Below are 27,326 nucleotides of genomic sequence, written 5' to 3' on the forward strand. Positions count from 1 at the left end.
CTTTAGTAAGGGAGCCCTTATTGTGCTGTTCACTGTGGACATCCCCCTATACATCCAAAAAAGCACTTACTCAAGGAGATACTGAAAGCCCTTGACAACTACTTCAACCACAGAACTACCTCACTTCTCCAAAGAGTAAGATTCACTACAAGAGTTCAGTATCTAGGGGAATCCTCAGATGATTTTGTTAATGATAATTGTCAAAATGCAACTATGGTGACTTTGTCAGAACTCATAAGGTACAGAATTGTTGTAGGAGTTGCCGATGACTCTTTATCAGATTTATTGCAATCCAGAGAAGACCTGAATCTTGAGAAAGCAGTTCAGATGGTGAGAGAGGAGAAAGTCTGGAAACAACATGATCACTCCTTAGAGGAGAATATCTTGGCATTAGAGGTAAGAATAAAAACCACAAAAGACCCACATGAGACATGAGTACAGCGATTGGGACAGGAACTAGAAACTCAATTCTTCTCACTGTTGTAGAACAAAGAAATCTCTCAGGTATAGACAGTGTCAAGCTATTAAAGGTAAATGCCTTATCTATCACACAATAAGTCATTGTCAGAAAAGCAAGGAAAGAACTGATACCCGCAGTTATATTAATGAAGTAGAAAGTCTATAACATCAGAAACCCCTAAAGTGTTCATAGGGGAAATAGATAATCTTGCCATTACATTTTGGCAAGCTAATCTTTATGTCTATGGTCATCTTCAGAAATTTCAAGTTAGACATTGGAGCACATTTAATTATATAATCAGATCGTGAGCCATGGTTAAGAAAACTATCCACTACCAAAACAGGGCAAAAGTATGCTACAATCAACTCTCAACTAGTTGATAACATGTTTGTATTTCACAATCAAGAATTCTCCATCTTGAATTGGAAGGCTCGTCTCTACCGTCATCATCTTCGAATGACAAAGCAGTTACAAACAATACAATGCTGAAGAAAAAACTGATCATGGAACAACTGGTCAGATGACAGCTGGCAGCATCATTCATAGGGCTTGGTAGACTCATGTTGGGATTCATTGAGCTTTGTTATGCTGGAAAAATAAATTTGTTTCATATTATCCAGGAAATCAGATGGAACTGTGAGGAAAAATGAGCATGAGAGTCAATGAACAGCAAACACCATTTGAGGCAATTGACAAATCTATACCTGATGTAACTCAGAAAACAAGTCTCAAATCTGATGATGTGACTCAGAAGAATTAAGTGCAATCAGGAGAAGTGACTTTCTTATTTTTCCCGAAAGAATCCTTACTATGACTGAGAGAGCACCAATCCAAATGCCATTCTCAAATAGCAAAACTGAGTATATAAACATAGAGCATAGAACATAGAACATTATAGCGCAGAACAGGCCTTTTGGCCCTTGATATTGCGCTGACCTGTGAAATTAATCTGATGTCCATCTAACCTACACCTATTATTATCCATATGTATGTCCAATGCCCATATAAATGCCCTTAACGTTGGCGAGTCTATTACTGTTGCAGGCAGGCCATTCCACACTCCTCCTACTCTCTGAGTCAAGAAACTACTCCTGATATCTGTCCTAAACCTATCACCCCTAAATTTAAAGCTATGTCCCCTTGTATTAGCCTTCAACATCCATGGAAAAAAGGCTGTCACTGTCCACCCTATATAACCCTCTGATTATCTTATACATCTCCATTAAGTCACCTCTCAATCATCTTCTCTCCAATGAAAACAGCCTCAATTCCCTCAGCCTTTCCTCATAAGACCTTCCTTCCATACCAGGCAACGTCCTAGTAAATCTCCTCTGCACCCTTTCCAAAGCTTCCACATCCTTCCTATAATGCGGTGACTAGAACTGTATGCAATACTCCAGGTGCGGCCTTACCATTGTCTCATAGAGCTGAAACTTGACCTCATGGCTCCAAAACTCAATCACCCTACCAATAAAGTACATGAATTTGTTGGTTTCATCAAAAATGAAATCACTGAAATCCAGTCACACATTGAATCCTTAGAATCCCTAAATGTGGAAACAGACCCTTCGGCCCAACAAGTCCATACCAACCCTCTGAAGTGTATCCCACCCAAACCCATTCCCCTACATCATCACTCTACATTTATCCCTGACTAATGCACCTAACCTACACATCCCTGAACACTATGGGCAATTTAGCATGGCTGCACATCTTTGGATTGTAGGAGGAAACCAGACACCCAGAGGAAACCCATGCAGACTCAAGGAGAATGTGCAAACTCCATACAGACATTCACCCGAGGCTGGAATCAAACCGAGGTCTCTAGCACTGTGAGGCAGCAGTGATAACCACTGAGCCACAGTGTCGCCCCACGAACCAAAGTGCTGCCCGAAGTAAATAATTTCAAGCTTCAGCAGAAACCTACAAATGGGTCAATAAAATCAGAGCAAGTCTACAGATGGGTTGAGAAAAAAATATTTGTTGACAAATACTGAAGGTGTGGTGCATACAATTCCATGGAAATTACTACTGAGCAGACATGACCAATGTCCATTGATCTGAGATACTGCAAAGAAAAAATTGCCTGAGTCGAGCAGAAAGATGTCTTCCACAGAGAAAATCCATTAGATTAATCATGCTGTATCTTAAAAGGACTGACAAACCTCAAGACTGTTAGGAAGAAAATCAAAGTTAATGATCTTTGACCCTGCAAACTACCAGACTTTCAAGTTCAGAGAGCATGTATGTCAGAAGAATAGAGAAACTGCTAGATTGCTTGAGTATGTAAAGTGAGAGACTTGAGAGGGAAATGGTGAATGTGATTATGTAGAAAAATGTCAACAGTGAGAGTAAAAGGCTTGGGAGGGAAAGTGTTCTACATGAGTCTGAATGTATTGGAAAAGGTTAAACTAAAGGAGTGTCTCAGAGTCAGGAACACTTCCTGTTACAATGATGTCATGTGGACTTGTTGAGCAGAAAAGTTTGGGATTTCAAAGGAGTGAGTCAAATATGCCTCTTGAGCCTGCTCTCCCATTCAATAAGTTTATGGTTGATTTGATTACTCCACATTTCCAACTACCTAATTTCCTTTCACCCATATTTGAGGTCATCCAAATCTCTGTTGTCCGTGTCCTAGCCACTCACCTGATCATTCCCCGTGCACAATGACTTAAATTGGCTCCCAGATGAGCAATGCCTGGATTTTAACATATTTAACTTTGTTTTGAAATTCATCCACTGCCTCGCCCTTCCATAACTGAGTAATCTCCTCATTGCTCCAACGTTCTGGGATCACCGCAATCATCTAATTCTGACCTCTTGAGCCTTCCCGATTTTAATCACTGCATCATTGATGGTCATAACTTCTGCTGCTGAGACCTAAAGCTCTGGAATTCTCTCCTGAACCCCCTCACTTCTCATCTCGCCCTGTAGCCAGTTTTTTTTTGTCATCTGTCGGAATATTTCCTTATGCAGCTTGGTGTCATATTTTGTTTTATAATACCCCTGTGAAGCAGCTTGGAATGTTTTATTGCACTAAAAGTGCTGCGTAAACACAAGTTATTGTTCTTGGAGATGGTTATTGGTTGGCATCTGTGTGTAATTCTATATGGAATGAGAATGAATAAGGATCTTGGCAATGGGAATTGTTTTGCCTAACTATTCAAAAGGCGTGATTTTATTTCTTTTATTGATTCTTGAACTTGAATTGTTTCAAATTTTGTTTGTACCCTCTAATCCTTTTTAAACAGCAATAATACAAAGCCACAAACTAATAGATCTTTCATTTCCATCACAAGATCATGTTTCTTGCACTCCTTTGCTGTACTCTAGTGATGATTAATACTGAGGTTATTTTCAAAGCACAGTTGCTCTTTGAAACTGCTACTGAATTCAGACCCTTCGTGTTAGCTGACGTTTGAGCTCTAATATTGTTGGAAGAAATCAAACATTATGGTTTTGGTGCTCTCAGATTGTTCTTAGGACCACATTCCAACCCAATTCTAGTATCACTAACTCATCTGTGAGTTTCTTGTTCAGCACAAAAAATGAATGGCACTTTGTTAATTGTTACCAATGGTAAAATAGAAGCCTATATTATGATGTTTATTAGTTGTCAGATATGGCTCAAAAATTTGTTTGCATGTTAATATGAAAAATAGCATATGGGGGAGATTCTCAAGGCTGTGAAATGGCAGGAAGCAAAGCAACAACTAATCAAATAGATTAGATTAGCCCAACAAGTTCACACCAACCCTCTGAAGAGTAACCCACCAAGACCCATTTCCATCTGATTAATGCACCTAACACTACGGGCAATTTAGCATGGCCAATTCACCTGGCCTGCACATTTTTGGACTGTGGAAGGAAACCAGAGCACCCAGAGGAAATCCACATAGACAGTCCTCCGAGGTTGGAATCGGACCTGGGTCCCTGGCGCTGTGAGGCAGCAGTGCTAATCACTGTTCCACCCATTAATGGGAAGAAGTTTTGCTCCACAGCCTCTGAGAGTGATCGTGCCCCTAACCAAATAAAAATGACTGCCGCCCCCCACACTCCCTCTAGAACCACTGAGAGTGTCAACATTACTCTTCCCTGCTCCATCAGACTCTGAGAGGGCAGTGACTCTCTCCCCCATCTCCTCTCCCCACCCCCCCCCACCCTCCCCGGACTCACTGAGAGTGACTGTCCCAGTAGTCCCAATGGACTCACAAAAAGTGACTATCTCACTCTCATCTCATCTACTGAGGGAGTCCTTCCCTGAAACCACTTCCATTGATAACAGATATGTAGGCAGGTGAGAGGCACACTTATTTTGCAGGTTAAGATGTACAGTACATTCTGTTTCTGTCCATGTTCAGGATAAGAAGGTGCTCAGTACAGGAATCCTCGGGCAAGATAGGCTGGTTAGGCTTGACCTTTAAAATGAGACTGGGCTGAGGGGCATTTCAAGTGCATTGGTTGGAGGATGTGTCTGTTGCTTGGACTGCTGTGCTCTTCCAGCACCACTAATCCAGAATGGAGGATGTGTCAGTTGAGCATACCAAGGGATGTGTTGGGTGGGCCATTTTGGGGGAGAGCAGCTCGAGCAGGCAGAGGGTGAGAATCAGTCAAGCAGATGAGGTCGTCAGCAGATGGAACACTCCTGCAGCCTCCCGACAGGAGTTTTCGTGCAGCAAGTTTTCTGCCTCTAATTGTGTGGAGTGGAGATTCTGAAGATCAAGTGGCATTCTCTGTTTGGCAGGTACCACAGAGAAGGCCCAGACATGACCTGCATGGAAACCTGATGTGGAGGGGGTCATCCCATGGTCCCAGTGAAACAAGAGGTTGCATTGTTAGACATCATGACATAGTGTTCTGACCTCCACCCCTCGACATTCTGTGGCAACCCTGCTACCCCCCACCACCTCATTTGCATTGCATTCAATGGAAGGCCATCGATTATGGGTCGCTATTTGCTATGCCATGAGGGCATCTATGGTTGGCTGTTTGCAGAAGGGGCAGCTCCACAGTGGCTGGAGGTCGATGCTTGCCCTTGAGTTGCGGACTCATGTTCTTCATTCAATTATGCAGCAGCCTTTTTTCTTTGCAGCAGATACAGGAGTACTGACAGTGTCTATATCTGGATCCATTTGGGATGGTTCTAATGACTGTATCTTGGTAATATCAGAAACGAAGCAACAGGGTTGCAAGGTGGCTTAGTAGATGGTGGCACGGTGGCTCAGAACAGGGCGGCACGGTGGCTCATTGGTTAGCACTGCTACCTCACAGTGCCAGGGACCCACGTTCAATTCCAACCTCAGGCAACTGTCTGTGTGGAGTTTGCACATTCTCCCCGTGTCTGTGTGGGTTTGCTCCAGTTTCCTCCAAAGATGTGCAGGTCAGGTGAAAACACCAGTGAAAGAACATTCCCTAGATCTCCCCAAGGGGAGGCATTGGTCGAGTGGTATTATCACTCGACTATTAGTCCAGAGACCCAAGTAATGTTCTGCAGATTCAGGTTGAAATCCCACTATGGCAGATGTTGGAATTTGAGTTTGATAAAAATCTGGCATTGAGAGTCTAAAGATAACCATGAAGCTGTTGCCAGAAATTGGCTCATTAATGTCCTTTTGGGAAGGAGATCTGCCATTCTTACCTGGTCTAGACTACATGTGACTCCAGACCTACAGCAATGTGGTTGACTCTCAACTTCCCTCCAGCAATTAGAGATTGGTAATGAGTACTGGCCTGGTCAGTTATGTCCACATCCCATGAATGAATACAAAATGTGTTGGTACATCATTGCCTTGATTCAGACACACATTATTTTAGCCTTTTGATGCACACAGAGTAATAGATTGTACATGTGGCAACAGTAATGAGGGCCTCTGCCCAGCCCCCAATCCCCACAGTACCCAATAAATGACTGGCATTACATTTGGTGATATGCTACAGGTATACCTCATACAGGCTATAGAACCTTCGAAGGTGATTGCTACTTTGGCAATTGGGATGAAGTTTTCAGGTTGCAACACGTTGTTTGTGCCTCACAACCATTAGTAGGATTGATTTGTAATGTTAGATGATGCCGTTGGACAGTGCTTGGGGGCCAAGCTTTTTAATTGACACAGTAGGTCAATACCTGAAGTACACATACAGTAAATGTTCTGTGATACCAGATGTCTTTCAACTTTACTGCATGTGAGTCTGTTTAATGCTATTGGCCTTTGAAAAGGCTCACAGCACACACAAGTACAGCTTCCTCACTCTCAAAATAAAACTCCACCCAATGTGGGTTTGGTTTTTCACCCAAATCGCATGTTTGGAATTTTGAGGATGGAATGAAACACATTCCCAGAGCAGGGATTCCTCATTCAGAAGCATCGCAGTTCCTGATCAAGAGACTGGAGATCAGGAAAGGTGGGAGTGGGCAACGTAGAGCTATTGAGCCATTTGCAGCTCTCTCACCCTGTGACCCAATCCCTGTAAACCCCTCCATCTGTTAATCTAACTGTGCCCCTGTGTCATTCCCTGACCCTAGGACTCCAGTGGGTGCTCTTCCTTGTGGTGTTGCTGAGCAAATTCTGCCAGCCTCTGATTGGCTGGCAATTCTCAATAGGCGAGAAATCCCCCCTCAGGTCTTGTTTCATTGAGAAGTCCCACTAGTATCCTCCTCGTGGCCTGATTTGCTTTTGGTTGAGCAGTCAGCACAGGTCTCCAGCCAGGTAAGACTTCTGCAGCCTCAACAAGATTCTGCTTGAGACAGATGGAAACTATTTGCCCCTTTGATCCTGTTTTATTATTCAATAAGATTTGCAGTTTTGAGCTGCGAACCAACTCCATACATCTGCTTTTCTCCTGTATCCATTAATATCTCTAGTTTGCAAAAATCTACCAATTTCAGTTGATTGATTTATTGTCAGCTGTCATTTGTGTAGAGTTCCAAACTTCTAATGTCCTTTGCCTGCAGAGAATCTTCCTCATTTCATTTAGAGTCATAGAGATGTACAGCATGGAAACAGACCCTTCGGTCCAACCCGTCCATACCAACCAGATATCCCAACCCAATCTAGTCCCACCTGCCAGCACCCGGCCCAGATCCCTCCAAACCCTTCCTATTCATATACCCATCCAAATGCCTCTTTATAAAAGTCTGCCTCTAAAGACAGATTGAAGAAGAGCCCGAGGCCCATTCTGAACTCAGAAAACCAGAAGAAAAATCAAGTGAAATGTAGAAAATGGAAGTGAAGAGAAAAAGGGTGACACTATTAAGATTAAATGTGCAGAAAGATTAAAGGGTAGCATAGAGAGAAGTAGTCAAGCATTTTGTAAATGCGGGAAGAAGTCAAGGAAGCAATGGAGCTAATTAATATGGAGATCTTGTACTGTTTGATGTGTAAGTTTCCACAGAAATGAACAATAATGAGAAAGTGTGACAGAGGCAAAAAGATGCAGCATTTGGACGGGGAAACACAGCTGAACAAAACTGGTGCAATTCAACATGAAGACCTTTTTTATTATTCTTTGCATCTATGAATTATCTTACATTATTCCTTCTGTATCTACAAGGTGAAGTATTTAATATGTATAATATAGTTTCTCACTGATGTCAAATATTTACACACGAAAACCTTTCTCTTTTCTACAAATACTTCTCTGCCCTCTGCTGGAGCCATCTATAAATGGAAATAGGTATACAGTTGGAATTAATATATTTTGTCCGTATTCATCTGCTATTCATTTGTGGATTATTCCATGGTAAAGAACTTTAGAATTCAGATTTTCTTTTCAAAGATGGTGTTTTGTCATTTAATCCTTCATTTATTGATGTTCCGCTACCAGAAATATATTCTTTTTATCACAGAGTTTCTTGGAAATTGTACTTTGTTATATATATCATGATGTTCCATTTTTGAGTATCTGTTGTCCATGATACAGAATGACACCCATAACCATGTGGTTCATTAATTGACTGACTGATGACTGAAAGGCTTACATGAGGAACAGTGACAATGTTTAAGCATTCCATCTATGCTTGTCTGCAGAGCTGTGATCTATAGGGCTCTTTCTGTTACAATCGCTGAATGAATTACTATAATATACTTTACATAGAGGGTGTTCTTAGCATGAATCACTTTCAAGCATGTCTTGAAAAAAAATTTAGACAGAGTACATTATGAAGAAAGGTCTTGGAAAAAATAGTGAAAAGCCAAAAAGATGTTCAAATCAAGTGCTGAAATACAATTTCATTAAATTGTGTTGCCTATGGAACTATAGGCATTTGCAAAAAGGATGAGATCACTCAGCCTCTTGTGCATGCTAGCTGTTTGCTAAGGAAATCCAAAACAAAGGCAATTGCCCCAATCTTGAAATTACATTGTTGTTTTCTATTTTAATACTTCAAACTGATGGAAGGCACCTAATATGTAACTTGTTCCAAGTGGATCCCTTGTGAAAGGAATTGGCTGAAATCTTTCATTGACAGTCTGGTGGAATACTGTCATTTTTCTATTCAGGATGGTTCACAATTTTTTTAAAAATCCAAATGCCTTGTTTAAGTCAACAGAACTATTCAACAAGATTTGACTTCCTTTCTTAACCAAACACAAATTTTGTAGAATGTAAAAGAATTGAACAAAACAGCCACTGTTAACTTGGCATATGTTATGCAGTCAGGTTTATTTTCTGCTTCTGCAAAAATTCTCTTGGAAGACACAGCAATCTCAGATATTTACTTCCATGGAGACCACCCATAGGTATGCTGCAGTTCTCTGAAAAACTTCCTTCAACTTCAAGTATTTTCAGAGGCCAAACATTTATTGACTTTTCCTTTACTGTGAAACCCTTAATCATTTGAAACAAACACAGAGAATACTGGAGAAACTTAGCAGGTCTGGCAGCATCTGTGGAGAGAGGAACAGAGGTAATATTTTCAGTCCAGTATGACTCTCCTTCACAACTGAACCATTCAGAAAGGGAAGTCTTGCAGTACGCTTCTACTGGTTAAAGCCAGGCATTTGGATTTTTAAAAAAAAATTAACACCCTTGAATGCGATTGTGACAATATCCTAACAGACTACTCAGTTTTGAAGAAGGCTCCTAATGGATTTGAAACTTTAAGTCTGTTTCACTCTGCACAGATGCTGCCACACCCACTGAATTTCTGCACTACTTTCTATACTTGTTTCAGATTTCCAGCATCTGCAGTATTTTGATTTTATTCCCTTTGTGATTTGCTCTGAGTACTTTTCCAAGGTCAGAAATCACACAACACCAGGTTGTACTCCAACAGGTTTACTTGAAATCACAAGCTATGGAGCATGGCCCCATTGTCAGGTGAAGTGAGAGGGAAGCACACAGAATTTAAGGGCAGAGAGATCAAAAGATTATACAAATGGTGTGAATGGTGTATTTCTCTGCAGGTGAGCAAGGGTACTAGATGGAGTGAGTAAAGTGTCAATAGCTGAATAACAACTGAAGGGCTGACCTATACAGTAATCTTATTAAATGAGGCAGACAGATAATTACAATAAATTAAAAATAACGTGGTGCTGGAGACAAAAATGCCCATAAATTCTGTGTTATGCATGCTTTCCCCTCACTTCACCTGATGAAGGAGCTACACTCCGAAAGTTTGTGATTTCAAATGAACCTGTTGGACTATAACCTACTGTTGTGTGATTTCTGACTTTGCCCACCTCAGACCAACTCCAGCACCTTCACATCATACTTTTCCAAAGCGTTCAAGCTAACCTGTTGGTCACTTTGCAGCAAGAAATTGTGAAGCAACTCTAAATTCTCCCTCTCACTTCAAACTGTGCAGTTTTCTAATTTCTGTTCTTCATAATCTCATTCAAACTGAGATTAAATCTCACCTATATTTCTCTTGGTCAATAATGAGGTTGATATTTGACTGTTGCCTGCAACACAGGTCTGTAACTTTCACTTATTTTAGCTTATGTCCCTCAGTGAGCAGCAATTCAAATATGATGCTCAAATTGAAAGTGAAGCCTTAGTAACAAGATGCAGATAAATTGCAAGCAGAAATGACCCCACCTGCTATCTACCCCCCCCCCCCCCCCCCCCCACCAACCCTCCAGGCTCCACCCATCTCAATGGGGACATAGCCTGCAGTTGAATGCTCAAACAAACTTTTACAGTAATTATCCATCATTTATAGTTTTTCTCTGATCTGATTAAGTAAGCAATTGAATTTTACAACCTTTCAGAATTCCTCAATATCTTTAACTTAATTTATCTCCACTTTTGAAAAAAAAATCATCTCTCTGAACTGCACTTCTACATGAGCATTGCAGACATCAAACTCTTAGATCTTCAGCCTAGTGAACTGATTTACTGTTTAGTGATCTTACTTTGCTAGTTATGAGCCACATGATACTAAATAACTCAATTTTTGAAGGTTAATGGACTTTAAGTTTGCTTTAATTGCATTTATCCACTTTGTAGGGTTAAAGCTAATTCCGATACCTAAAAAATTATAGATACTAAACTTATATAAACGAGAGATTAACGAGAATATTGAGTGATCTTTTTGACTCTTGCATTAAATATTTCTACACTATGTAAATCATCTACACTGAGTCCTTGACACCATATTTATAGTACCTGCTTGCAGTTCCCTGCCTAGTTCTGCATCAACTCATACAAGGTGGCCCATGAACTGTATTCTTCCTCCTCCTTCCTAATTTCATGGTAGCAGGAAATTGTCTCTCTGGAAACATAACTTTATGAATTAAGCTCCAATTTATTGTACATTGTAACCAGGTGTTGTTATTGTCCAGATGTTCAGAGCTGCAGCTGTGAATTTGTGTCATCTGCTTCCTCCATCTACTGGTATCTCAGGGATGTAGAGCAGGCACAGCTCATCTTCTTGTGTATCAGTTTTTGGAAATATGCCTGATGATAAAGTCAGTCAAATCTAACTGGCTGAAACAATGTTGAATATTTTACAAATAACTTCCAAGATTAGTCTTATCAACACTCTTCCAAGGAAAACAAATATTTCAAAAACATAAAGCTAAATGTTTCTGGATTCCATCTTTCTCTTTGGTTTGGGTGAATCTTATGTACACACGTTGTCCCTGTTTCCATTCAGGGTATAGTGTGTTTGGTTACCAATTCGCCAAGTAAAGAATCAATCAAAGTTTTTCATGCTTTTCAAAATAGTTAAAGCTTTTTTTTTCTATTTATACAAGTACGTAATAAATATCATACCTAAGCCATAACTTTTTCAGCTCTTAAAATTAGTCCATTTTTTCTTTACAATGTTAATTTTACATATGTGAAGGTAAGCAATGTATAATTAGGAAGTGGGAAATGTGTCTTCAAAGGCAATGCCAACTTATCTCAATCTTTAAAATATGATAAACATTTGTATTCCATATTTTGTATTTTCATATTTCATACTCATATTTGTGTATTGAAATATCAACAATTCAAACTGTGAATGAGTAAAGTTCTATAAATCACCTTCTATGGTAATCATATATATAATGATATATATTATAATTTCTAGTTGTATATGTTCACATTTCCAGCTTTGTGATAATATTGATGAGTTAAACTTGAAAGAACAGAGAAAAATATGGTCAGATAGGTTCTAAGAAGATAGGCTAATCTCAAGATGTGGAAACAGATGACCAGCCAGTATATTCTTTATTTTAGTTTCTTTGTAATAAATTCATCAAGTGCAGAAAATAACACACAATGTTAGTACCAACAGTAAACATGGAGTAAGTGGTTATCAATAAACAAGTTCAGAGAAAAGAATTATTCCAAGTCATTCATTTGCCATTTAGGAAACACAAGTCTATAAATTCAGAGGGCAGAACTAATTAATTTATTAACTTTGTATTTGATCATTTAACATAATTTTTCCATGGAGTAAAATATCTTCATATTTTAATCTTCATAAAAATTAACGATGTTATTTTCATTTCATTCTTCATGAATTTCTAATTTTGTAGGAGTCCCTGAACCTACAGTGAGCTGGAGAAGAGACCAAGGGAAACTTGATGAGAATGTTCAGCCTCTCCACAATGGATCTCTCTCAATAATAAACCTCACATTAACAAATCAGGGAATATATTCTTGTCATGCGTCAAATGCTCTTGGCCACGTGAAGGCAACGACAAATCTGCTATTACAAGGTAAGGAAAAACACATAATGTTTTACTAATTATAGAGTCATACAGCATGGAAGTAGACACTTTGGTCCAACTCGTCCATGCTGACCAAGTTTCCCAAACTAATCTAGTCCCATTTGACTGCGTTTGGACGATATCCCTCTAAATCTTTCCTATTCATATACCTGGTCAAATGCTTTTTAAATGTTGTAACTGTAATTAATTACCTATCAGTTCAGCTTTCCAATGATTAATTTCATTGCTCATGAAGGGCAGTTCCCAATCATACAAATCAATGACCACTGACCTCTCAAAGGCATTAGATACATGGGAACATCATCCTTTGCAAGATTCCCCTCCAATCCATGTATCACTCTGACTTGGAAATATATCACTGCTCCTTTAGTGTCACTGGGTCAAAACCTTGGAATGCCCTTCCTAATAGCACCATGGGTCCACTTACAGCACATAGGCAGCAACAGTTCAAGAAGACTGCTCACCACTTTCTTCTCAAGGGCATGGGCAATAAATGCTGACAAGGCCAGTGATGCCCACACCCCATGAGTGAATTAAAGAAAAACACAAATTGTCCTTGCTTTCTCCCACATTATCTCTGTTTTCAGAATTTATTTTCTATTGGCAGCTCATTCCTGTAGGCTTTCTGATGGTTTCTCTTTAATTTCTCCCGAACGTGCCCATGATTGGTCCATATCAAAATATAAACATTCATTTTTGTTTCAGTGTTGCTCTGGATTCTTCAAACATCCTCTGGCCCATTTCCCATCACTCACTGTTCCCACCACCCCCATCTTCACCCCATTCCTCCTACTCTGTTTTCTTTGTCATTTCCCTCCCCACACTACATGCACTACTCTCATCTTTCCCCACCTCCCTCTATTCCCCTGTCTATTTTCCCGCTACCACTGTGTTCTCACGTTGCCTCCCCCACCATCTTTCATGTTTATTAAATTCGATGTTAACATTAGCATTCAAGCTGTATCATACAATGCTCTTAGTCCTTTATTTTGTAGTGATTCTACATATTCTCTAAGGTATTGCTTCTGTTGAAAGCTCTTCTATGTGCCCATAGTTATTATGTCAGCTTGATTTTGAAGAAGTGTGTTGAGTAGATACTACAGCCTTGCTGCAGCATCTTAATGAGCTTGCGATATTAATATAAAATGTACAAATGCAGTTTTCAAATTCCTGTGATGGGTAGGACAGTTCAGACATGTCATGCCGATTCTCCCTCAATCCTTAAATATTTTAAATATTCCTTTCAGTTAACTGCTTTATTCGACAATTTAATGTGTTACAGATCCCCCAAGAGGCTATTTGGAATCAAAAGACTTAGTCCCAATCTTTGCAGTCTCTGGGTCTAATGGTCAAACAGTATTTGCTACTATTCTTGGAACTAAAGAAGTATTGGGTTCTGGAAGCAGTGTTGTGATTGGTAAGTGCTGCATTTTATGAAATGGAATGTTTCTTTATATCAAATACATCTAATTGAATATATCAAATGCATCAAATATATCTATTTGGACAAGTCAGATCCAAAATGAAGTCTGACATGAAAGGTAATTTCTTTCAAAATTTTAGTTCACATGATGGTCAGTTGGTGAAATATAGTCCTATTAGGCTGTAGTAGTTCTTCAACAAGGGAAAACAGTTAGAAAGTTGTTAAAGCACAGCACAAAACAGTTTTACCAGTTTGCAACCACTGTCTTTTATAGAGTCCCAAATTTGTTGAAGTTTTTGCAATTCTACTTAACTGAATCTCTTCAGTTTCTGTAATGTGAACTATGAAGTCTTCTTACATGAATACTATCAAAACTGAAAGTTTAACTTTCTCAATTTTTAATACTGATTTCTCATCAAACAATCCTGGTTTGGAAGTTTTATCAACTATGCCTTTTTAGTGTGATGGCTGTGCTTTCCCTGATTATACTGTCTTCTGACCACAGTCAGATATCCTGTGAACTGCCCTCAAAGGTTTCAGTCCGTAGATTTTTGAAACTAAAATCAATCCTTGACTACTCTGAATTGAAAACAAGATGATGGTCTTTTATGTTTATTTTACCTATTGTAGTGATTGGAACAAGGTCAGCCAGGTGGACCTCATAGAACATGAGTTCTCTTTTGGGACTGTTAACCTGATCCAATCAGGGAGCTCTGGCTGACAGATATAAACAGGAATGTCAGGGGTTCTGTTCACTCTCGGAGCGGGCTCTGAGGAAACTGGACCTGTGTCAAGTATTAGTCAAATAAGGGATGACTTGGTGAGGGGATACAAGCCTTCTTGGAGTCTTTTTCATCAACAATATCAGCATTTATTCAATTAACACCTCAGGGGGTGCTACTATATATCCTATTCTTGGATACATAGTAGAAAGGCTATCTAATTTAGTTTTGTTGTTTGAAGACCCTTCACAAAAGTAAACAACACCACATGGCTCTAGTTTGAAATCCAAACTCTATTAATTATAATGATTTTAATATCCCAATAAATCATGCACCTTTCACCGCAACTTACAGTATTGTTCATGCAATAATTATCATTCATGCTCAGGCAAAATGCAAGACTCATGCTAAAAGAAACTGTGATCAGAAACAAAAGACTGGGTGAGCGCTTGTTTCTATAAAATGAACAGAGTCAACAGATCAGTTTATAGCATCTGTTCCATCATCTTTCCAGCCTTTAGCGGAAAGCGAAAATGCCAGACATTAAAATTCCTGGTAACCTGGAAGTGTTTGGGACATAGCAACTCAGCAGGGAGAATCCAAAGTTTGAAAGAATCAAGGTTCACAAAGAAGTGTGTTTTCTCATGCTGAAATGTCGTAAAAGTAGAATTTGTGGTGTTTCAAATAAAATAGAGCTCCTGTCTATTGGAAATAAAATCTTTGTATGTCTGTCATGTAAAGTATCTCAAGTTGCTTCAGATATAGTTAATTAATTGAATCTATTGCCTAGGCCAAGCAGAGCAGCATATCCTTAAAAGAGTCATAAAGCACAGGAGGAGTCCTCAGAGTCCATTTTGCCAGGTTTTCCGCTCTTCGAAATATCCATTTAATTAGTCCTAAAAAAATCTGACAAACAGCCAAGGAGTGAAAAAATCAAATAAATCTGTTTTGGATTGGGGGAGAAATGATAGAACTTTTAGAGAGTTCCCCATTTTGTTTCAAATACAGGAATGGGATGTTTAATATCTCAGTCAAAGGACAGAAGCTTCCTCAGCTGTCCTGTCTTTTCTCGACTTTTCCACGACATGTTAATGGCTTTAAGCACTGCACCACTGCACATATGCTGGTCACTGAATTTAATTAGTCATGGTCACTGTCCTGTTTGTACTTGGGTCTTCTCATGGATGCATTTGTAACTTTTTGCCCTTATGATGCAGGCACCTGCTTTATACAGTTTGGAGTCATCCCAAAAGTTCCTTGGGAAACATTTCACTTCCACTCTGCTTCAAGACGGAATGTTAATTGACTTTCCACCAATGGTTCATTTTCTGTGCTTTTCCCAGAATCAATGCAAGATGCCAAACCATGCATATCAGCTACAGGGATATTAGCTGCTGTGCTGTTCTTTAATGAATTCCTCAGCCTGACAATGTATACACACAGATCCTAAACAGTAATACAAAAATATATATAATGTGATGACAGTTATGTGACTGCACAGAGCAGGTTTAAGGGCCATGTGACCAATGCCTGCTCCTATTCCTTAATTTCATCATGGAGATGTTGCTAAATAGGAAGACCTATTGGATTATAGACAGACTAACTTGGCACCAAACAAGCTGTTAAACCAAATGTACAGGCCCATTACTCATATCAATAAAGTGAAATAGTAATGTAACCATTATTGGAAAAACCGTCTCAGAAATAGGAGTCAGCACGGTTTCAGAACAGGAGATTGTGCCTTTTCCTCCAACTTACTGTTAGGAAGGAGCGTTTTGAATGATTGTTCAGAAGTTCAATTGTGTATGCCGAAACTTGCAGAGAGCCTTAAATAAAGTCCTGCATGGAAAGTCACTAGGTGGATTTAAGTAGTGAGTATAATTAATGAGACCTAGAGATGCATGTTGATGAGAAATAGGTGAAGGGAGGGAATCAGAGTTACTATTAAAAAGAACGATATTGGGTTGGGTGTTAAATTGGGGCAATTCCCAGTAATCAGTGGCACTGCATCCCTAAATTTTTAATTGTTCCAGAACAGATATGTTTGTTTTGAGATATTTTCAAGTCTGTTTGTGTAAGTTTCAGATTTAACAGTTTTATTGAAGTAAGTTTTATTTCAGCTGTATTAACTGCGACTCTCAATAATTAGAACTATCACCTGACTTAACAACAACATCCAAATGCAAAAGTTATATTGACAAGGATGAATCATAGGATCCCTACAGTGTAGAAGAAGGTCATTTGGCCCATCAAGTCCAAATTGACTCTCCGAAGAGGATCCCACCCAGACCCACCCCATCCCTGTAACCCTATCATGGTACTATGGGCAATTTTTAAGCATAGCCAATCCACCTAACCCTCACACCTTGGGACTATGGGAGGAAACCAGAGCACTTGGAGGAAACCCATGCAGACACAGGAAGAATGTGCAAACTTCACACAGACAGTTGCCCGAGGGTGGTATTAAACCCAGGTCCCTGGTGCTGTGAGGCAACAGTGCTAACCACTGCCCCATCTTGAATTTTGAATTTATCTGTTTAAAATTTAACTCTGAACTCCAAGCTGTCACTTCAGCTATTCAGTTTAAATCATTTCTTTTCAATGCTATATGACTAATAAACCTGTAAAATAATCCAAGATTGACTACTATCATTGTTCCTTTGGCAATACCTGACTATTCTTGTTATTTTTAGTTTTTATTTGTGGAGCTTTTTCTCCCAGAGTGTTTTATTTTCTGATTCGATTGAAATGCTCAGAGTCCCAGACTTTGGCAGTAAACAGTGAAATTGGACTGGAAAGAAGAGGAAGAGGAAATGGATGATGTTGTTAACATGCAATAAATAAGCTCAAATTTTATTTTCCTTTTAGTCTCAGGAGTTTTAACTTCTTAAATTCCATTTTCCAGAAACTACTGATGTATTCCTAAGTGTATTAAAATATTACCTGAAAAGCCTTGGCTCTGAAAGGCATCATAACAGTTTAAAAATCGTTATGCTTTATGAAACTGTCATTAAAGCAATATTAGCTATGCTTGTACTGGATTAGTCTCAAATACAGGTAAAATAATTTAGTAGCGGTATAATTTTGAACAATGTTCTTTATTTTTTTCCCCGAGTATTAATAGCAATGAATGACACTATGGCTTGGCAATATTTGCAGGATTTTTAAAAATCGAAATTGTATGTTTGTACTTTAAGTATCAAACCACACAAGGATCATCAAGTGGTTGTCTGTTATTCCCATCAGTCATTTTTTTAAAAATCAGTGTGGCTACTAATAATATAACTCCCATAGTTTAACCAGTAGCTTGTTGCTGTGGAATGGGCAAGTGAGAAACCAGGTTTGCCTCTCAATTGGAAGTCATACTTAACAGTATAACTACAAGTCACTGAAACCTATCAGCATGTTTGGGGAATGCTTTTAAGTTACTGTGTAGCTTTGCACCCAAGTGGCAGCCATGTAAATAAGATATGTGATGATTCAAGTTAATTGTTTATTAATTAAAAATAAACTGTCAAAACTCAAAATAATAAACTATCATCGCTTACAGGAATAAATTGAGTTTCAGGAAAAAAAATCACAAGCACATAAAAATTAATGTCACATCTCTAATAATATTGCAACTAAACTAAATTATCTTCCAATATGCAAGAATGAAAAACAAGTCATCATTGTTAGAAAAAAATTATTTTGCACTTTTAGAAATAGTTCCACGAAAGACCCTATGATTAGTATATATTTCTGCAGTTCAGTAAAATATATCTCAAAATTGGCATGTGTAGGATTAGCATGAGCTAATATTCATAAAATCAAACTAATTGTCCATCTGAAATAATTATTCTTGTTGCAATTTCAAAAATGTAACATAGGCAATTCTCTTTCTACATTCTGTTTAGAATTTATTCATTATATTCATGTTAACTGTAGATATCATCTGCAGAATTCTTGTATTTTAGTTTTTTTTCCAGACAGGACTGTAGGTTGCTTCCAACTTTACTGTCATCCATGAACATAAATGGGTTTCCGTTATTCTATCGTCATTTTTCCTTAAATGTTCTTGCATTTATAACAGCAAGGGGCCTATAGAACAACTGTGTACTTTAATGCTCATTGTAAATTAACTATCTTAGTTTTAGTTCAAGGATTTGTTTATACCATTCTGTTGTGACTTCTGATGAGAAGAAAGTACCCTCTCTTTAGGGACTAAGCTTAAACAATTAAGATCATGAAATAAGTTTATCACATATTTGATTTCTTACACATCTCTCGTGAAATATTTTATGTAGCTTTATTTGGATGAGGTACCAGAAAGACATGCTTTAATATTTTAATTTAGGTGCATATGTGCACTCAAATCAAAATGGTACTCTAGATGAATGCATTTTCAAGTGTAAATTCCATGTGGATTATTAAGACTGTAGACAAATGTTTTAAGATCTCTATCAGCATCTAGTGTAACTGCCAGCAAGCTATCAACATCCCATAATCTAAGAATATCAAAGATTTGATATTTGATATTCCATGGCAGTTATATCTGGACAAGTGACACACCCTATTAATGATATTTTTGAAAAATATGTCCGATGTATCTCAGACTATTGTAAACTGAAATGTTAACTTAAAAAACCATTTATCTAATAAAGCTAGGGGTAAAACGAAACACGCATGTTTACAAATTATAAGTACCATAGAGGACGATGGGAATGTGTTGATCAGGCAGGATCAGAAGCAGGAAGAAAATACATTTCTAAGTTATTTCTGGCTATTACATTATGAGATTTGCTCAATTTATACTTTGAGGAGGAGAAAACTTTAATCACACTCACTAACAATTTTGTTCACTCATTCTCACCCAACACATGCTTTCCTAACATGCTCTCTGATGTGTGTATTCACTTTCACTCGCACTCAACACACTGACTGATTGCTTGCTGTCTCACTTGTTGTCTTGTTCACTGTCATGTTCACTCACCCATCCATGTACACTCTCAGACACTCATGTACGTAGTCACAATGCTTTGTCAATAGGTGCTGACAATTCCCAGTGATTAGAAAAAAGGTTCAGTCTCTGGGGATGGAAATGGGGAGTGCCAGACTTAAGCAAATTCTTCAATATATACATAGAGCTTTTCTTTCAATGTACACCCTAGGAATAATGTAGATCCAACTTGTTCCTATCATTTCTAAATTACTGGTTCAGTGCTTAATTACTCAACCTGTTGACTTCGGTAATTTTTGCTAAGCTTTTTATTCGTATTAGCTGAGTGAAAGTTATGATTTGGAGATTCCAGTGTTGGACTGGGGTGTACAAAGTTAAAAATCACACAACATCAGGTTATAGTCAAACAGGTTTAATTGGAAGCACACTAGCTTTCGGAGCAACATTCCTTCATCAACCACCTGATGAAGGAACGACTCTCTGAAAGCTAGTGTGCTTCCAATTAAACCTGTTGGACTATAACCTGATGTTGTGTGATTTTTAACTGAGTGAAAGTTAGGCTGTTGACTTTGAAGAAAAAGTTTAAAATGTGATCAAAATTACCATATTAATAACAGTTGCTTTTGCAATTTATATTTCAGTCAGTTGTAATTGGTTACATTTGTATTTGTGAACATCTGAAAAATGCTGTTTTTGCGAATAGTTTTAATGTTCCATTTTACACATTACATGTTTACATTGATGATCAGCAAACCAAGCAATCATGGCGACAAATGTACCCAAGTTAATCTTCCATGTTGGGCATATCTCCCCCTATTTGCATGCTGCTTCTGGTTTGGGAAAGGAATATCAGTGTGGTTTGAAAACTCAGATTGATATATATTTGAATGTGAAGTGACTGCAAGGTGACAAATGTAAACAGCCGAGTGAGGGCGGCATGGTGACTCAGTGGTTAGCACTGTTGCCTCACAGCACCAGGGTCCCAGGTTTGATTCCTGCCTCAGACGACTGTCTGTGTGGAGTTTGCACATTGTCTGCGTGGGTTTTTGCGGGTGCTCCGGTTTCCTCCCACAGTCCAAAAATGTGCAGTTCAGGTGAATTGGCCATGCTAAATTGCGCATCGTGTTAGGTACATTAGTCAGAGGGAAATAATGGGTCTGGGTGGATTACTCTTCGGAGGGTTGGTAAGGACTAATTGGGCCAAAGGGCCTGTTTCAACACTGTAAGTAATCTAATCTAATTGCAAGCTTAAACTGAGAAAATAATGATTGAAACTGGATGATGATGGGGGCAAGTGACACAATATTGGTAATTAATTGAAGTGTAATCTTCTCTCCTGTTCAATCACCATGGTGTATCAGGCTGAGAGTTAGCAGGTTAGAAGGAGCTCTGCATGAAGCCATTTATCTTGCATCATACAACTAAACAAGAATTGGAGTCAGCATTTCCCTAGTGTTACTCTGTTCCACACTTCTGTCTTCATAGCCAGTAATAAAAGTTTTGTGCCTGTAATTTCAAATTGTTATTATGATTTGCAGCTTGAGATTTCATTGTTATCTTATTCTCCTTCATATAAGGGATGCCCTGGAGGGAAATAAGCATCGGAGAATATGTGAGCAGTTTCACATTTTGAAGACTCATTTAAAATTGAAAAATGTTAACCCTGGATTGAGGCCTAAGACTTTCATGCTTTTGCACAGCTAGCAAAGGAATATAAGTAATAATTACGCTCAATGTTGATGCAGTTTTATGTGGCTGTGTAAACAATCAAAATATAACAAGTTAATTGATCACTAAGATTACAAATGTAAATAGCTTTGATTAAGTTGCATCAAAAGCTGAACAATTTCATCTAAGTTTTAGATAATAGGAAATTTGATTCAAGTATATCTGCAAATCAGAACCAAAGCTATGGTCTCTATGATCCCTGCAGCTCCAAGCTCTCAACATGTTATGACTCAATGAACCTATGTAGTTTCATGTTGTCAGTGGTGCTATATCCATTGTACATGAAGAAAAATCCCAGAGAAAATTTTACTCCCTTTATTTTTAAAATGGACATTCCTGCTGAATTCATAAAATGGCTGAGGCTGGTCACAAGATTTCCAGAAGTTTCTGAACTCCACTAAAGCAAATAGTATGTCGACTACAAGAGTAAGGATCATTTCCTGCAATTGTACAGTGTCCTGGTGAGAGCACAGCTGGATTATTGTGTGTACTTTTGACCCCCTTATCAGAGGAAGGATGGTCTTGCTATAGAGGAAGTGCAGCAAAATTATACTTGACTGATTCCTGGGATGGCAGAACTGATATATAAAAAGCTATATAGGGGAGATGATGGCCTAGTGGTATTTTGGCTGGACTGTTAATCCAGAGATCCATATAACATTCTAGGGACCTGGGTTTGAATCCTGCTGCAACAGATGGTGGAATTTGAATTCAATAAGTATCTGGAATTAAGAATCTCATGATGACTATTAATCCACTGTGAATTGTCATGAAAAATCCATCTGGTTCACTTATATCCTTTAAAGAAGGAAGTCTGTCATCCTTAACCAGTCTGGCCTACATGTGACTCCAGACCCAAGGAATATGGTTCACCCTTAATTGCCCTCTGGGCAACAAGGGATGATCAATAAATGCTGCCTAGCAAACGACACCCTCATCCCATGAATGATTAAAGAAAAAAGACACTGAAACAGTCACAAATTTATATTCATTGGCATTTGGAATGAGGGTGGGGTCATCTTATAGAAAACTATAAAATTCACTAGGACTAGGCAGGGTTAAACACAGGAAGGATGTGCCTAATGACTAGAGAGCCCAGAATCAAGGGTCACAATCAGGGTAGGCCATTTGCAACTAAAATGAGGAGAAATTTTTTTCACCCAGAGAATGATGAGCCTGTGGAATTATCTGCCACAGAATGTAATTGTGGCCAAAATATTGAATGTTTTCAAAAAAGAACTAATGTTCTTGTTAGTGCTAAAATGATCAAAGGGAATGGAATGAAAGTGAGAACAGGGAATTGAGTTGGATGATCAGTCATGGTCAGATTGAATGGTCTACTCCACTCCTATTTTCTATGTTTCTATTGCATTGAAATTCCAGCGAAAACTAACACAAAGAACATGGTGATGAGTCAACTTCCAGCCAGTTCTAAACAAAGAAAAAATGTCCACATCCACCATACCAAAATGAGCAGCAATGGTTTTACAGCTACGTTGTCACCTAGCAATGGAAACACTAATGTGGGAAATAATGCTACATTGTTTATTTAATTACCTTCCAATTAGCCCATTGAGGACAACATCAGTACCTAAAATACCTTTCCTTGTCACATGACTGAAATTAGAACTGATTGTATTACTTAAATATATAATGCTGAGGCATAGTGGCTCAGTGGTTAGCATTGCTGCCGCCAGGGACTCAGGTTCGATTCCACCCTTGGGCAACTGTCTGTGTGGAGTTTGCACATTCTCCCCGTGTCAGGGTTTTCTCCAGGTGCTCCAGTTTCCTCCCACATTCGAAAGATGTGCAGATTAGGTGGATTGTACATGCTAAAGATGGATTAGCCCTGGGAAATGCAGGGTTAGGGCAGGGTGTTGGGTCTGGGTGGGATGCTCTTCGGAGGGTCGGTGTGGACTCAATGGGCTGAATGGCCTGCTTCCACACTGGAGATTCTCTAATAGTGAAGTCAGTTGCTGTTTGATTACCAGAGGGAAAACCAAACTTCTGGTGAGTTGGCAGTTGAAACCCTCCATCTCTGTCTCCCAGTTGCTCACCAGAAAGAAGCCTAAACTTCACCAAAGAAACTGGATAGTAGCTTCCAGGAAGTTGTAGTTCAAGCAAACTGATTTTTAAGCGTCTGATTTATCAAAACTCATAGGTTGTAATCTTTCACCCCTTTTGTCCTATCTTCCTTAGTTTCCTGACTATTTTGAAATGTTCTTTTTAAAATAAACACTAGCTTTTATTTCACCTTAAAGGATTTTTTTCCTGTAGATTTATTTCAAAATTGGAATCCAAAAACTAGGAATTAGGGAACATCCTTCGGCCTAACTCAACTGGGGAGGGAGCAAAAAGAGAGCGGAATAAATCAAACATTACCCCGCTGTCTTAGGTTTAAGAAGGTGAAAGCTATCATAATTTAAATTCACGCTCATTCCCCTTTCTTCCAAGACACTGATGTATATGGTGAAATCTGCCCCTTAGTCAGCATGGTATATATTGTGATATTGCTCACTGGCGTCATAGAGTCATAGTCATTGAATCATATAGCACAGAAACAGACTCTTCAGTTCAACCAGACAATGCCAAAAACATAATCCCAAACCAACCTGGCTGCCTGCTCCTGGCCCATATCCCTTCAAACCTTTCCTATTCATGTATCCATCAAAATGTCTTTTAAATGTAATTGTACACACATCCACTACTTTCTCAGAAAGTTCATTGCATACACGAACCACCCTCTATGTAAAACCTAAAGAACTTAGACGAGTCCAGGAACCTGAGAGTTCTCCACGATGTTCTTATTATGGCAAGAAGGCCAATGTCATGCCCTGATAACATGCTGTCAGCTATGCAGCCTTATGCAAATGTTTACTGCAGAATCGAAGTGCTAATGCTACATTGGTTGACATCGATGCATGTACGTCTCCCCTGTGATCACATTCCCTCCCAAACAAATCCCCCTTCAACTTCACAGGCTGTGTCACTGAATACTTACAGTATGAAATACATTGAATACATTAGATATAGAACATGAATGGTTCTGAAACTTGTGTTCCAGTGTCAGGTAGGAAAAATAATTCAGAAATGACAAAACCATGTGAAACTTTGTGTTCTGCCACTGAGGAGAAAACAAAAACATACTGTGTTCATTCTTTCTGCAGTAGTTTTTGTCTCCTCATTGTGCAGTTGAGTTTGTTGCAAAGATGGAAGTCTCAGCTTGGTGTCGTTGTGAGGGAGTTGCAGGTTATGCCTGAAACTAATGATGATTCCCCTCATCTTTCATATTTCCTTTTATGTTAATGTCTATGCATTAACATAATGACCTTCTGCCCTTCCTCCCTTTTACTGTTAACATTCTGCATTTACTCGCTGAGCCCATGGTTTTGTGAATTATGTTGTTGTTGGACACTTACTCTCACTGCTCCCCATTCAATCCTATTCTCAATGAGATGCCACCCTTCTAAGAATTTACTCTGTTTCGCCATTGCCTTCCCTCAGTAACCAATCTAGTTCATCCTAATCCCAGATTTGTACATCTCACTTTCCCTAACACTGCACGGACTGTCATTGCTAAAGGCACTGACCATTAATACCTCAAACCCCAGGACTGATTGAAGTCCACCCACCTGACATTTACTTGGGTTGCTTTCCTTCGAGCAGAGGAGATTGAGAGGGGACATGATTGAAATGTATAAATTCTGAAAGGCACAGAGACAGTAGACAGGAAGAAACTTTTCCTCGTGATGGAGAGATCAATGACCAGGAAGCATAGATTTAAGCTAAAGGACAGAATGTTTAGAGGTGGTAGGAGGAAAACCTTTTTCACCCAGTAGGTGGTGGGAATCTAAACCTTGATGTCTGTCAGGGTGGTAGAAGTGGAAACCCTAAAATCATTCAGTGGATATTTAGATGGTTACTTGTGATGCCAACGTATGGAAGACTCCATGCCAAGTGCCAGGAAATTGAATTAGAATACGTGGGTGATTGTTTTTGACTGGTGTGGACACATTGGGTCAAAGATCCTTTTTCTCTACTGTAGATTTCCATCCCTCTATGTCATCCCACATAGAGCAGGCCCATCCCACAAAGATGTCTCTCCAGCAACCCAACAAGCTTGCCCCAAAATGGTTGCACTAGACCTGTACAATTCACTGTAGTAGAATCCACAAACAGCAAGGACTCAGATCCCTGACCTGGTCAAATCAGCTGATTGTGGCCAGCATCCTAACTGGGGTCAGATGAGACCCTTAACCGAATGTGGCAGCAGCTTCTGACTGATCATAGTCCCCCTTTACCCCAATAAGGAGTGATTTTCTTTGACTTTCAGATATGGCCATTTAATTAAAGCACATGCAATAAGCTGCTGATACATGCTAAGTTCTGACATTGATGTAGCCTAGTGCCAGACAGCCACATGACCAACACCAACCTCTTTACTGTTTGGTGCTCTGAACTGTGACAAGCTTCCTTCCTTCCTATCTCTCTTTGCTGAACTGCAAAGCCAGTGACAAAGAAGTCATCCCAAAGTGAGTGTGCGCTAAAAAGCATGCGAAGAGACATACAATGCATCCTATGCAAACACAAGAGCTGCATATGTGTCCCTGCACACGAAGTAGCCTGGCATATTTGTTTGCTGTCGGTATGTTTAGAGAACTTGCACCTACTTCTAAATATAGTGTTCAGAAGTAAAGTATTTTTCTTTGAGTGACTTTCCAATGCAAAGAAATCTATAATATTTAACAAGCAAACCAGCTCCTTCTCCACTAGACCCTCACCTGTCATGAGACTATTAGATTCTGACTGCTGATCAATTGTTATAGTTTATGATGCTTGTAAGGAAGAGAGAGCCTATTCTGCATCCTACTTATTGCATATTCCGAGGTAAGCAAAGTGTGGCCAAGAGTCCAGGCATCTAATACTCCAATGGTATATCAGTGTCTCATGGAACATGTGCTTGATTGACAGTTTTTGCATTGTGATAAAGTCTGTCAATTTCATAATGTTTATTTACACTGGATAAAATGGTGTCAAGTACTCATGCATTTTTGCAGTTGATATGGTGACATCTCGATGATTGACACTTTATAGGGCTGTAGTAAAACAGTTTCTTAAAGAAAGTAGGAGTTATAAATGAATTACTTGTAAAACCTTTTGTGCACGTTAATGTTTCAACAGAGTTCATTGGTTCTGTGAAGAGTTTATAGTGTGTGAATGGGCCTGAAGGGCAAAAAGAGAGTTGTGGAGGGCATAGCTTGGCATGGGGGGTCGGAAGAATATTGGAGGTTGGATATGGGACATAGCTTGACGTGGAGGATAAAAGTAAGCATTGGGAGTGAATGGAGGGCATACCTTAGCATGGTGGGGATGGCTAAGATCTTTTAGATATACCTTCGAACAGGTTTCTTTACCCACATATTGGACCATGAAACCTCCACAGAGTCTCTGTGATTCAGCACGTCAACACTTCAGAAAGACCCCTGCCCATAAACAGCAGAGTCACTGATGTGTTGTGTTATGCACTTTTTTTTAAGAATGTGTGGCTGATACACCATTATCTGCACACTAATAATACCAGCACCAATTAATCTGAATGACACGTGGTTTTTACTGTGGTGGGAGAAGTGGCCTGGATTCAACCTTCACTGCTCCACCAGTCACATAGGTAGTGTAAATGCTTCAGTTCAGTCTCCAAAATAGTCAATTGCTTATCTCTTGTGCTATTGCCCTAAGTGATAGACATTCACCGGGCTTCTTTAATAGATTCTCAATAATCCTTTTATCACAAACAAAACTTATTCCTAAAATAGTGGCAAACAAATAATATTATGTAAACTATAATCTGGAAATATATCTCCTAAATCCCAAACAAAGACACACACACTCA

The 27,326-nt window shown here is 39.0% G+C and overlaps 1 protein-coding gene across 2 annotated transcripts in view; it reads left to right on the forward strand.

The window, feature by feature from the left end:
- LOC140489990 (ADAMTS-like protein 1) overlaps positions 1–27,326 on the forward strand; it is a 557,511-nt gene that overhangs the window by 505,776 nt on the left and 24,409 nt on the right. For both annotated transcript variants that reach the window (XM_072589066.1, XM_072589067.1), the window contains 2 exons: positions 12,430–12,612; positions 13,907–14,041. In XM_072589066.1, coding sequence (XP_072445167.1) covers positions 12,430–12,612; positions 13,907–14,041 — 318 coding nt within the window. The remainder of the gene's footprint in view (positions 1–12,429; positions 12,613–13,906; positions 14,042–27,326) is intronic.

This window comes from Chiloscyllium punctatum, chromosome 2, assembly GCF_047496795.1.
Source record: "Chiloscyllium punctatum isolate Juve2018m chromosome 2, sChiPun1.3, whole genome shotgun sequence".
NCBI lineage: Eukaryota > Metazoa > Chordata > Chondrichthyes > Orectolobiformes > Hemiscylliidae > Chiloscyllium > Chiloscyllium punctatum.